The sequence below is a fragment of the Pleurodeles waltl genome, chromosome 6 (assembly GCF_031143425.1).
Source record: "Pleurodeles waltl isolate 20211129_DDA chromosome 6, aPleWal1.hap1.20221129, whole genome shotgun sequence".
Taxonomy (NCBI): domain Eukaryota; kingdom Metazoa; phylum Chordata; class Amphibia; order Caudata; family Salamandridae; genus Pleurodeles; species Pleurodeles waltl.
Genome location: NC_090445.1, coordinates 1602958329 through 1602971587, shown reverse-complemented (window position 1 = coordinate 1602971587; position 13259 = coordinate 1602958329). Strand labels below are relative to the sequence as shown.

Below are 13259 nucleotides of genomic sequence, written 5' to 3'. Positions count from 1 at the left end.
TAGACCGTTGAAGCATGACAGGATTAAAATTGTGCCAAGGAGAGTATGGCACTAAAGTAACGCTACCATATTGTCACTACGATCGTTAAGAATAGTTCTACATAGGCTATGTTAGAGCACAGCATGTTAAGCTCTAATTCTACCCTTCAGGTTCCCCTGGGAAGATATCATCCCTCATACCTGAGTTAGAGGCCTGTAGTCTACGTAAGCAGATGCAGCAAAGCACTCAGCAATCAGCATACAGTCTTGGTAATCTGGCTGGAATCTCCCACTAATGTACATGGGTCAAAGTAGTGTTTTCATAGTAAAACAGCTGATGTTCCAAGAAAGGATCCTCACGTAAGCGTGTGTATGTTTCTGTGAACATTAGAGCCAAATCGTACCACTTGCTGGCAGCCTGTCTTACTGCAGCCTTGAGAAAAGCACAGAGTGAAAGAAATGTCTTGTTTAAGAACGCAGTGCGGGTTTAGGCAAAGAAAAGTTAGATAGAGAAAAGAAAACAAGACCGCAAATGTGGCTATTGTTACAATTATAAAAACGGACCTGAATAAAATATGTCTAGGTTAAAGTGCACAGAGGCAGGCCTAGTTTGCTAAAATAATGTGTGTAAAACTATAGCTAAAATGGCTACACAACACAGTTATTTCAAGTAACTATAACTTGCAGCCTAAAGTAAGTATAACTTACGCCCTTGCCACGCACTGCTAATTAACCCAGATATTACAGCCCTCATGACATATTTATAATGTGAATAAAATTATTGATGAAACATTAGAAGTCAAATTATTGAAGAACAATCTGCACGGCAGGGGTGCAAGTTAAAGTTACCTTAGGCCGCGAGTTATAGTTATTTGCTATATATGTAACTATAACTGCTTAATTTCTATGGTTTTGTGCGAGTGTGTGTGTATATATATATATATATATATATATATCGACAGTAGGTAGTTATAGTTAGGACCTAGTTTCTATAGAAAAAGGCGTGCACTGCTAATTATCCCACAAATTACGGCACTCATGGCATCTTTGATAGCATCATTGATATTATCAATGTAATATTTGCCCTAACATTTTTGATGAAAAAACTGTGCATGGGTGGGGCATGAGTTATAATTATCTTAATGCATGAGTTATAGTTACTGGAGATAATTCTAACAGGTACATTTATATGGTTTTGCACATTTAAAATGTAAGCCTAACTATAACGTCCTTGAAACCTTTATTTATTTTTTTAATGAATTTCTATGCTTTTTTAAATTCTATTTCCTAACTATAATGTCCTTGTAACCCATGTTTTTTCAGTAAATAAATATATATATTTTCGTGACTAAGTCCCGTAATGCAGGTGCTCCACACAGCGGTCTTGGATGGGCTCCGAGACACACCTCCAATATGAAAAGTCAATTTATTTCAGCACAAAAATCCAACGCGTTTCGGCAAAAAATAAATTTCCTAAGGGAAAATGTTCCTAAAAATAAATACCAAGTGGCAACCGCCATAGTGCAAGATATATAATATAGTAACATTTACCTTATGAACCTCAACTAGTTAACACAATCACTGCAGGGTGTGTGTTTATACACACACACATCCCTCCGCTGGCAGTGGTTGCATTAACCCGCTAAGCTTTCATAAGGTAAACATAAAACAAATAGCTTTGCATTTCATTTAAGTTATTTGGTTATTTTATATTTAGTTACCTGAAGATGAAAGACCAACAAAATAGATATAGACTAATTTGTCCTTAGCCATGTTGACACCACAATCACTTCACTGCAAGTACTCTTAAATGATTTGCTGGACTCATCTGTACCGCCAGAAGTGCCTTCATAGTTACTGCCATAGAGTGACTTCTTTGAGGACAGAAGGGAAGTCTAGTCTGCGGGCAGTCAGTGCTGGTGGTCACTAGAATGTAAAGTCTCGTCTCCGAGGCATGGCATACCAGCCTATTTGCTACATGGCTCTGATCATGCTGCGTTGGTAGTTGACAGGGTAGTATGCGTCCCAGCCTCACCTCCTTGTCTGTCCTGGGAGTCAGCTAAGCTCCGCTAACTGCTTCAGCTTTGACTATCACTGTTGACAGGCCATCTGTGTTGCTATGCGTTTGCACTCTGTGCTCAGCCACCTGCCAAACTGGAAACAAGTCCCCAGAGTACATGTGCCCGGGTAAGGACTTGACTAAGTTCAAAGTTGCTGACAAGTGTCAGCAACAACAGTGCTTCCTCTGCTTGTGGCATCAGTGCTGCTGGTGCTCTCTCACTCATGGTGTACTTTTTGGCAGCAGCAGAGGTTCTTTCGGCCTGGAGCTCAGTGAAGTGAACTGCTTCTGCAATGCCGGTCTGTGGCAGACCTGAGCCCAACCACAGAGGATGGCCACCATTTAAAGGCACTGCATGCAGCACAGCTGGCCGGAGACTGGTGTGACTAGACAAGTGTGCCCCAAAAGAGAGTCTTGTTTTAATGTGACGGGTCAAAACCCGCCTGGTAGCTGCAGTTGTCTGCCATATCCTAGAGGGGCTGCTGAGGCAGATGGTGGGGACTTGCTCCGTGCCAATCTGTGAGTGCAACCTCCTCCTGGCCACAGGTGGAGAGAAGGTACCACTCTGGCCACAGCAGTGCCTTGGTCTTGACCAGGAAAAATAAAGCTGCCACTGCTGTCTGAGTGTCTCTGAGGGCCAATCAGATCCTACGTGGTGAAAGTGGGGCGGGTACCTTGGCGGAAACCGACAAAAGAAAAGGCACCGCCCTCTGTGTCCACTTGGGTCACTGTCTGCCAGGTACAGAATAATTATTATGGCCACCACAGATGACACAAGACATGTGGTCCCCGGGCTCGCCTTGCATGTGAATAATATTTGCCTGTGTGGGGCCCAGAGTTAATTGATTATCATGAATGTGTATTTGTGAGACTCGTATTTGCGAGACTGTCTGAGCATGCTCTCCTTGGCGTACTCACTGTCAGCCCTCTTGCTGCTTAAATGCAGCTCCTGCAACTTAGGTGCCGCTCCCGGTAGGCCAATCATCGTGGGGTGGTTCAGCTGGAGCTCCAACAGACCCATGGCCCCACCACATCTATAACCTGGAAACACCACCAATCAGCATCACTCTGACCCATATCCTTAACACCTCCACCACGCCGGCCACTTTTCCAAATGAATAGAAACGTTGAGAAATCAACGCCCTCCTCAAGAAGCCCACAGCCGACCCAAATCAATTAAGCAACTTCTGTTCCATCTCTCTGCTTCCCTATCCAGCCAAGTGATTGACAAGGCCATCAAGAAGACACTCACAGCCAACCTTGAACTTCAGTATCTTCTAAACAACGCTCAATCCAGATTCAGAAAGAACCCCCGCACCGAAACAGCTCTCATTGCAGCCTCCAATAACATTTTAATCATCCTGGACTGAGGAGAAATAGCACCCTCATCCTGCTCGAACTCCCTGCAGCCTTCAACACTGTTTCCCATAACAGCCTCATCGGAAGTCTCCACAATATTGGCATACAAGGATCCGCTCTCAAATGGATCTGTTCCTTCCTCACGGAAGAACCCAAAGGGTCAGAATACCACCTTTCACATCAGAGACCAAGAAATTGATATGCAGAGTCCCACAGGGATCTTCTATCAGACCCACCGTTTTTAAAATATACATGATATGACTCACCAACATTATCCGATCACAAGATATCACCGTCATCTCCTACCCCTATGACACCCAACTCATCCTCTCCCTGACAGACAAAACAACCACTGACAGAACGAACTTCACCAACTGCATGACTATGGTAGCAGACTTGATGTGAACCAATTGCCTGTGGCTCAACTCTGACAAGATGGAAATACTGGTCTTCGGAAACATGACCTACCCATGGAACTCTACTAAGTGGCTATTGGAGCTAGGACCAACACCGACACACACAAAAAAATGCCAGAAATAAAGGATCATCCTAGAGGACAAGCACAACACACGCCTCAAGTCAACTCAGTGTGAACCTCCTGCTTCCACATCCTATGCATGGTGCTAAAAATCTTCAACTGAATACCTCAGGATACCAGACTTACTGTCACAGAAGCACTCATCACCAGCAGGCTGGACTACGGAAACACACTCTACACCGGAATCTCCAAACAACTCCTACACAGATGCCATACCATCCAGAACACCACTGCAAGGCTCTCACTCGACCCACATCAGACCACACCTCAGGAAGCTTTACTGGCTTCCCATTCACAAGCGCAGCCTATTCAAACTTCTCATGCACACATGCAAGGCCCTACACAACACAGGGTCAGAACAGCTGCATAAACTTTCACCAGCTCACCAGATACCTGCACTCTGCCTCACTCTCACTTGTACACATTCCCTACTTCTGCAACAGCAAAACACAGTTTATTTGGAGTAAGAGTATAGTTTGTTGTTAATAAAGCGTCAGAAAATAGGAAGTGTATTAAAAAAAACTTTCCAAAAAGTGGCCTCCTCCAAATTCCAAACAGTTGTTATGCCTCAGAATAATTGTCATAGAAAGTTTAAATGACATCCATGGCATTAGTAATGTGTTAAAAGCAAAAAGAACAGTTGATGGACGGAATGCAGAACAAATCAAACATTCACCCTCAGTCACAGATCTGGGTTTAACCCATCAGTTCTTTTGCTCACCATGCCATTCCAGTTCGGACCCAGCCATATGCAAATCAGTCTTGACCCTGTCCCCAGGGGAACAGTCCAGCCCGAACTGCCAGAGCAGGACCTCCCTGAACCAGAAACAAGCATCCTGGGACCGGTTTCGGGGTATCACCGCTCTTCAGCCTAGATAGCTTGAATCCGGTGGCAGTGAGCACGGGACCCACGTCTGGGCATACCCTTCCCACTTGGGGCGACAAATGCAAAAAGAACAGTTGATGGACGAAATGCAGAACTAATCAAACATTCACCCCCAGTCACAGATCTGGGTTTAATCCATCAGTTTTTTTGCTCACCGTGCCATTACAGTTTGGACCCAGCCATATGCAAATCAGTCTTGACCCTGTTCCCCAGGGGGACAGTCCAGCCTGAACTGCCAGACCGGGTCCTACCTGAACCAGAAACAAGCATCCTGGGACCGGATTCGGGGTATCACCCCTTTTCAGCCAAGCTAGCTTGAATCCGGTGGCGTAGTGAGCACGAGACCCACGTCTGGGCATACCCTTCCCACTTGGGGCGACAATTGTGTTGTTAATAAAACAGGGGGGAAATAGGAAGTGTGTTAAAAAAAAACTTTCCAAAAAGTGGCCTCCTCCAAATTCCAAACAGTTGTTATGCCTCAGAATAATTGTCCATAGAAAGTTTCAATGCCCCCCTTGGCATTAGTAATGTGTTTACTTGTTTTCCTATTAAATGCTGTGCTAACTGCCTCTTGATCATAAGTATGGCATTTGATGACGAAAGGATTGGATGGCAGTCAGGCGCCTGTTCAACTTATCACATCATAGCATTGTCAATTATTTGAGTTACCATTCCAAGAACACAGTACATATCTGCAGATTTGGAACTATCTCAGTAGGAAAATACCACGGTTGACGAAAATACCTTTCCATCATCAAGAATGTTTCTGCATGTCAATCAGCTGTATGAATAACATCGAGGGCAAAATGACCAGAGGTAAAATATATAATAACCTTGAATTTCAGGTACATAAAAAGAGCTCCTGCAGCACAACCACTCACCAATCATTTCCACCATTTCTCGAGTAGTTAGTGGCCACACATACCCAATATTTCTCTTTGCAGGAGATTCAATGTTTATATATAATTTTCTTTAAGTGTATTTAGTTCTTTCAATTTCCATATGCTTTAATACTCAGGGTTGGAACTTTCCTAAGGTATTGTCACGCTGATGCAGGACCATGTGGTCCAAATAACATGAAACCATTTGAGAGTGGGTTTTTATTGGACTACAGGATGACAATCAAGCAGGACAATTATATTTTGCCAGTAGTTATGATAATCCTTGCACCCTTGCTGCCTATGCATCTAACACCAGCTGTCAGTTTACCAATGGTACTATCACAGCGTTGTGGGTTTCACTACCAAGCAGTACTTTCATCTTATGAAGGGACATTATTTAACTGATGGCTGCATTCATATTGCTCTTTCTATCACAACGTTGAATCTGGTTCTTTGTCCTCCCTAAATTTGATGTAAAAAAATCAGGACTGCAGTTTTAGAAATGAATGCCATTAATCCACATTGATACAAGTGTGACCATGCTTAGAGTGCTGAATCAAGGTTTTTTTGCTTGTTTGTCCAGATTTTATCCTCTACATTTCCCTGCAAAATGATTGTGATTAGTGAAAGAAGAGAAAGGTGGGCTTTCAGTGTTCATAGTTGAACATTTGGTACATCACAAGTTTGACGCCTTGCAAGGCTGACTTGGCCTTTAGTGCTTCTGAAATCAGTAAATGGAATACAAGTCAATTGAGTACTAGGAATCCCAGTTATTTACAGACCATAGAAAGGGCTGAAGAGGAATGAGAATTTCTACCCGACCCAAGGTTACTCATTTCATCCACCTTTGTATAATGAATCTTAGTCATCTCTGCAAGGATTCAAACATCTACCTTTAGGTACACAAGAATCTTTTACATAATGCTGAAATCCCCTATACTATGTTATTAAGATTCCAGTGTGACCTACAGATTGTGCAAACATGTTCCTTGCTGGTTAGCAGCAGATATTTGCAGCAAGCACACATATCACCAAACTAATGATCTGGAAATGAACTTGAGATCTGCACATTGCATAAGGATCTCTTAAACCATGCTGGTATCAACTGCACTGTCTAACTATGATTTGAGCATGCAGTTTGCACATAATGCTTCGCAGCAGGCTTATTAAACCACTAGGATATTTAATGATTATCCAAACCTGTACCTAGCATATTAAACACGGATGGTTAAGGCACCTGCTGCAAAGATCGAAGTTAATGGTTCTTAAACTTTTGACTTCTGTGGACCCCCACTTACTCATTACTGGAACCCAGGAATGCCCACTGAATCATTATTGGAATCCAGGGATCCCCACTGAGTCATTACGGAAAGACGGAAACCGCAGCCTAAGCATTTTCATTGATTTGAATTGCAAAACAGTACACAAAAATTACAGGAACAAACATTTATCAAATACACAAATGATAAAATATTTTATAATATTAACAAATGTAAACAAATCCAAATTTTAACAATAATGGGAAGGTTGGCGCTTTTCCAAATTCAGTTGAGGTCACTCATCCATACTATATTTTTGATGCCCTTGCACTGCTCTCAGAAATCAAACGGTGATCTTCACTTAGAGCTTGATTTAGATCTTGGTGGTGAGATAACTCCATCACAAAGGCGACAGCGTTGTCTCTCGGCCAAGGCTGAGGCCCGCATGATTTAAATGCAGTGGCCCCTAGTTTGACAACAAAGTACACTAATCGAGTACCACCGTAGTCAAACTTGCTTAGTAAAAGAAGTCGGGGAATTAGCTATATTTCCACCCACCTAAGTTAGATTGGCGGACATGTAGCCATTTTTCCATGCCTGTCACCACCAGGGCAAACATGGCAGTAACGGGCACTAAAAAGTACTCAATACAGCCTCGCTTACAGAGGAAACTCCCATTGTGTGGGGGCGTGTTTTTTTAATTATTTTATTTCAAAATGAAAATACCACTTTGGGATTTTCTTTTTGAAAATTAAAACAAATTGTAACTTTGCCATCTGGCTCCATCATGTTTGATGGAGCCATATGGCAAAGTTACAGTGGATTGGCAGGAACCGCCTTGACATTGGTTCCTGTCTGTTGGACCTGTCAGCTCTTGGTGTGGTTTCCCCTGTATTTTTGGCCTCTGACATCTTGTTATGATCCTACGCTGAACTTCGTTTTTGCTGGCTTTAGGACTCTGGGCACTTTACCACTGCTGAGTGCTGAAGTGCAAGTGTTCTCTGCCTAAATTGGGTTGGTGATTGGTTTTCTCCATGATTGGCATATTTGATTTACTAGTAAGTCTCTAGTATAGTGTACTAGAGGTGCCCAGGGCCTGTAAGTCAAATGTTACTAGTGGGCCTGCAGCACTGATTGTGCCACCCACATGAGTAGTCCTGTAAACATGTCTCAGAACTGCCACAGCAGTGTCTGTGTGTGCCGTTTTAAACTGCCAGTTGGACCTAGCAAGTGCACCCACTTGCCAGGCCCAAACCTTCCTTTTTACTATATGTAAGTCACATCTAAAGTAGGCCCAAGGCAGCCCCGTAGGCAGGGTGCAGTGTATTTAAAAGGTAGGACATGTACTAGTGTGTTTAACATGTCCTACTAAATTTGGTTTTCACTATTGCAAGGCCTAGCTCTCTCATAGGGTAAAATGGGAATTGCCTTGAAATATAGTTCAAGTGGAGTTTCCCATTGGGAGCAGATTTATGGAGTTTGGGGTCTCTGAACTCACAATTTAAAAAGACATCTTTTGTGAAGTTAGTTTTTAGATTGTAAGTTTCAAAATGCCACTTTTAGAAGTTGGGCATTTTCTTACTTTTTGCCATTCTGTGCCTCTGGCTGGCTGGGGAATACTTGTCTGGATCAGATTGACAGTTGGGCTGTTTGTGAATTCACTCTAGCTAAGGTCTGTCCTGCATATCCTGATGGGTCTTCCTGGTCAAGAGTGGAGGGAAGAGCTGACACTTGCACCTGAATAGGGCTGTGCTTGTCCTTACACAAAGCAGTCTCCAACCCCCAGGAGCGTGTCTGGGGCCAGGACAGTGAGAGGCAGGTCTTGTGCACTACAAAGACTTTCCTTTGAAATTTGACTACTTCAAGGGCAGAAATGAGTATAAGTATTGGACTGCTGACTCCACAACTTGAGAACACTTCTGGACTGAGGACATTCTGCTAGGGAGAAGAGCTGGATGCTTGAAGAGGACCTGCCACTCTGCTTGATGCTTTTTCTGCCCTGACAATTAAAGGAATGGACTTAGCATTCTACATCCTGCTTTCCAAAGTTCTCCAAGAGCTTGAACTGAACTTACCTCCTGTTGTGAAGTCTCAGGGACATCAGAGACTTCATCAGCCAGTGCCTGGGCTCTTATGCTGAGACTCCTGACTTGACAAGTAGTGCCAAATCCAGCCCCTGGGCCCTTGGAAGTGGAAGCTGATAACCTAAAGGAAATCCCACGCACTGCGGCTCTTGCAGCAGAAAAACCTATACAGCACCTACACCGAGGTTGAAAACTCGACACAGCACCTGCTTCAGCCCTGATCCATCCTTGCCATGCGTCTGGATTTTCCATGCATCATCCCTGGACGTCAAATCTCCAACATCAGTGCAGGAACCAAGGCTGCGTGACCCGAAATCAACACATCATTCTCCTGCAGGGAAAGAATTGATGGATTGCCTACCCAGCAGGAAAAGAATCAACACACAGTCTCACTTGCGAGTACGGAATCGACACATTGCTTGCTTTTCTGATGCATCATCTCTTCTGCTCCTTTTTTTATGCATACCAGGTACTTTGTTCTAAAACAACACATCCATTGATTTCTATGGGTTAAGGCTCTTTTAACTCTAAAAATTGATACATTTTCTGGTGTATGTTGGATTTTTTTCATTTTGGTCTTGTTTACCATAGATAACTATTGGCTATTTTTCGAAACTGGTGTGGAGTACTTTTGTGGTCTTTTCAGTGTGTTACTATGTGTGTGGTACAAATACTTTACACATTGCCTCTGAAATAAGCCTGACTGCTTGTGCCAAGCTCCCAAGGGAGTGAACAGGGGTTATTTTAGCTGTTATCTCCCTTACCCGGACAAGAGTGAGACTTGGACAGGATGTAAACTGACTTCCAACTAGAGATCCCATTTCGAACACAGTCAATGCTTGAAATGTCTGCTGGGCCGACGGACATTTTAAAATTTGCCGGTTGGCACCTCTGCCAAGGTGACAGAGTAATTTACTCTATTGTCATGGCAGAGGACTGGGTAATTGCCCAAATTTAAATTGGCCCTTAAATTTTTAGCCTCCAATTTCAAATTCCTTCACATTTACAGAATGTTTGAACTTTTTCAGCTTTGCTTCTTTTATAGACACTTTATTTATATTTAGTTTTTTAAATAGTCGCAGACCCACTGAGTAGGCTTTGTGGACCCTCGGGCATCTCCGGACCACAGGTTAAGAACCACTGATCTAAGTCATTGCACTAATTGATACACTTAGCCCGCAGATAAAGCTGGTACGATATCTTAGCTGTTAGTGTTTCTACAGTGTTAAGCAGGTGGCAACCTGAAAGTCACGTTTGAATCTTGTTGTGGATAATTCTGCCTTTTATTCTTCTAGAATGAATAAAATAAACACCACTAAGCTGGGTAATAGGTGTTGCAAACATTGCTTCTAAACTGCAAGACTTTGGTACCATGCAATATGTAAAAAGCCAAGTAAACGTGTATATGCACTTTTTAAAAAACATTTTTTTTTAGACAAAAAGCTACTGTGAAGGGGAGTGTCACTTTTATGTGGTCAGGATGTAAAGTCCTGATTCTGCTTGTAGCAAAAATGGGTACACTAGATTTAGAAGCCAGTTCTTTGGTCACCTGACCCCTTTTAGTAAGTAGGTGCTAGCAATGGTTATAGGCTAAAGTATTTCTCTTTGGGGTTTTTATGACACTCTCTTTGTTTAATAGCCATGCTTGAGAGTTAGGTGGCATTCCAGAATTGTAAAAAAAAAAAAGTCTGACTTATTAGAATGGAAAAACAAACCAGGTGTCGTTATAACTGTCATACTTGCTTACACACTATCTTACCTCGTTTGATGGCCGCTTTCCAGATGGATCAAAGAGTGATTGACCTCCAATAACATAGAGAAAATCGTTGATTACTGCTACACAGTGATTGTACACTGGCTTGCAAAGCTCCCCAACTTTTTCCCAAGTGCCGAATGACTCATTTGCTATCCAGATGTCTCCACAGACTTTGTTTTCTGTCGTTCTTCCACCAAGCACCAACAGTCTTTCAGAATTAGAGCGGATAGAGGTGTTTTCTGATTGTAGAATGGGCTGAGCATAAAGCTGGGCGTGGTAGCTCAATGCATCCTGGAGGTATTTGAAGCAGCTGGCATCCGTTTTCATGAAGGGTACTTCTTGCACAGACTGTTGGAGGTCGTCCAAAGGGATCAGAGGGAACCTAATTCTTTTAAGTAAGTCTTCTGCATCCTTCAGTCTTGCAGTGTCATACAATATCCAGTTTTTGGTGAACGTGAAGAGCTCAAGCTCGTTGTATTCGTGGATCTCCTTTCTGTCCAGGATCTCAGCCAAGGACTCTTTGTCTAGTTCTTTGAGCTGTAGATCATCTTTCAAGATTTCCCGGTAGTGTTGTCCAAGTTTACTAATTGCTTTCTGCTTTAGTTCTTCAGGTCCATGCTTTTTGACAATATCGATAACCGCCATACAGCTGTTTTCTTCGAGAGACTCTTCTAAGAATCTAAAACACAATTTTATTGCATCTCGCACCAGTAAGGTTTCTGCTGCTTTAAGCGTGTCTTGAACATTGTCAATCGAAATATCCAGTTTGTTAGAATAGATAAAATTCAAAACAGTTCGCAGCCCATCGGCGCTTACGCCCTTCAGTTGGATAAGTTCAGGTGTCTCGCTGTGTGCTTCATTTCCAGAAAATATTACTTTGCAGTAGTTGCTTGCTGATGCCAGAATAACTTTATGTGCTGGAAAAGTGGCTCCACCTGCTTCGAGAACCGCGTCACATAGCACATGCTGCTGCCGCATGACCCCAAGGCCGCCCAAGAGCTTTGTTAAATACGTGTCCGAAACAAAAGACCTGACTTCCGTGGCTTTGCGTTGATGAATATCCATTACTTCAGATGTCATACAATGTTACAAGTGACAGTAATAATCCTTCACCGAAAGCAGCGCTTTTTATCCCTTTGCAGTTGCTTTAATTAAAGCACTTCTGTTTCTACAGTTAAGATGGAACTCTTTATAGTCGCGTCGTGAATATCTCGCCCTAAATCCGCCGCTCCGCTATCCAGATCGCAGAGGTGAATGTTCTGTCTCCTCGACAGACACGCCCGTCCTTACCTCGTTATTAGCATCGAATGGCAACACTGAGCTGGTCAACGCTACACGCACCAGGAGATTCTAAACAGTAACCGGCTTGGCTACTTTCGAGGGAGCTGATTGGCCTAGCCGGTCTTGTTGTACCCTATGTTCCGTGTCCGCTGTGCAAGTTTGGACTTGCAGGGAAGGTCTGGGCATGCTTTTTAACTGTAACAAAAGAATACTTATTTCCCTATGGTAAAGGCAACATAGTATAGCTCCCTGCTTTGTAAACTTCCAACGCGCCGGTGGTTTTGTCTGCCTGAGACCCCAAGCATTCACACTCATGTTTTCCCTTCCTTGTGACTGTTCTGTGCTCCAAATCCGGTCACCCTAGGTTACAGTAATACTAAATACAATCACCAGCAGGTGACTGTTTGTAAATGTTAATAAAACAGTTCCAACATTTCATACATTTTTACTGAACAAAGCAAATGTAAAAAAAAAATAGACAATTGGGAGAGACGTTCTTTAATCCTAGAAAGCTTCTGTGCTTTTTAAAATAAATCGCAGACGCTCGTGGAGCAGCCGACCAGTGGCAGTCTCATTTTGTTTGTTGCTTCTTGGTAAATTGTTTTGGGAGAGGGATTTAGTGGGAGCTGAACGACTACTACACAGGGCTTGAAGGTGGGTCTTCAGAGCATTATAGGAAAGGGAAGTATGCATGAGGCCCCAACAAAAAACCGACCCCAGGCCTGGTCAGCAGACACTGCTTCCTGGAGGACAGGAAATGCCCAGGGGAATAAAGGGTAGTCCTGAGAAGACTGGGTGTGAAAAAGTATGACTGACTATAGTCCTGCCCAATGAAGGTAATTTTTGCGTGAAAGTAAGGGCTACCATGTAATTTAACAGCATTATTAGGAAAAATAGTAGCCAGCTCGGCAGCAGATGGGACCCTCCTCAATGGCAACAAATTTGCCTCCTTACTGAGGTGCTTCATCACTACCAAGGCAGTTTAACATCCCCCTGAGAACCAAGCAGTTTTGCAATAAAATCCATGGGTGCCGTATGCCATGGACACGGAACAGGAATTGGCTGATGCAACATAGAGTAAATTGCATGGAAAAATTTGCTCTTGCACAAATTGGACATGCTCCCAGAAAGACATTTACATCTTTATTGATAGTCGACCAGCAGAATTCTCACGCTA

The 13259-nt window shown here is 43.1% G+C and overlaps 1 protein-coding gene across 1 annotated transcript in view; it reads right to left on the bottom strand.

Moving 5' to 3' along the window:
- LOC138301218 (kelch-like protein 9) overlaps positions 1 to 12150 on the bottom strand; it is a 289687-nt gene extending 277537 nt beyond the window's left edge. The window contains exon 1 of the mRNA XM_069241460.1: positions 10805 to 12150. Coding sequence (XP_069097561.1) covers positions 10805 to 11881 — 1077 coding nt within the window. The 5' untranslated portion in view covers positions 11882 to 12150. The remainder of the gene's footprint in view (positions 1 to 10804) is intronic.
- Between the last annotated feature and the right edge of the window lie 1109 nt (positions 12151 to 13259).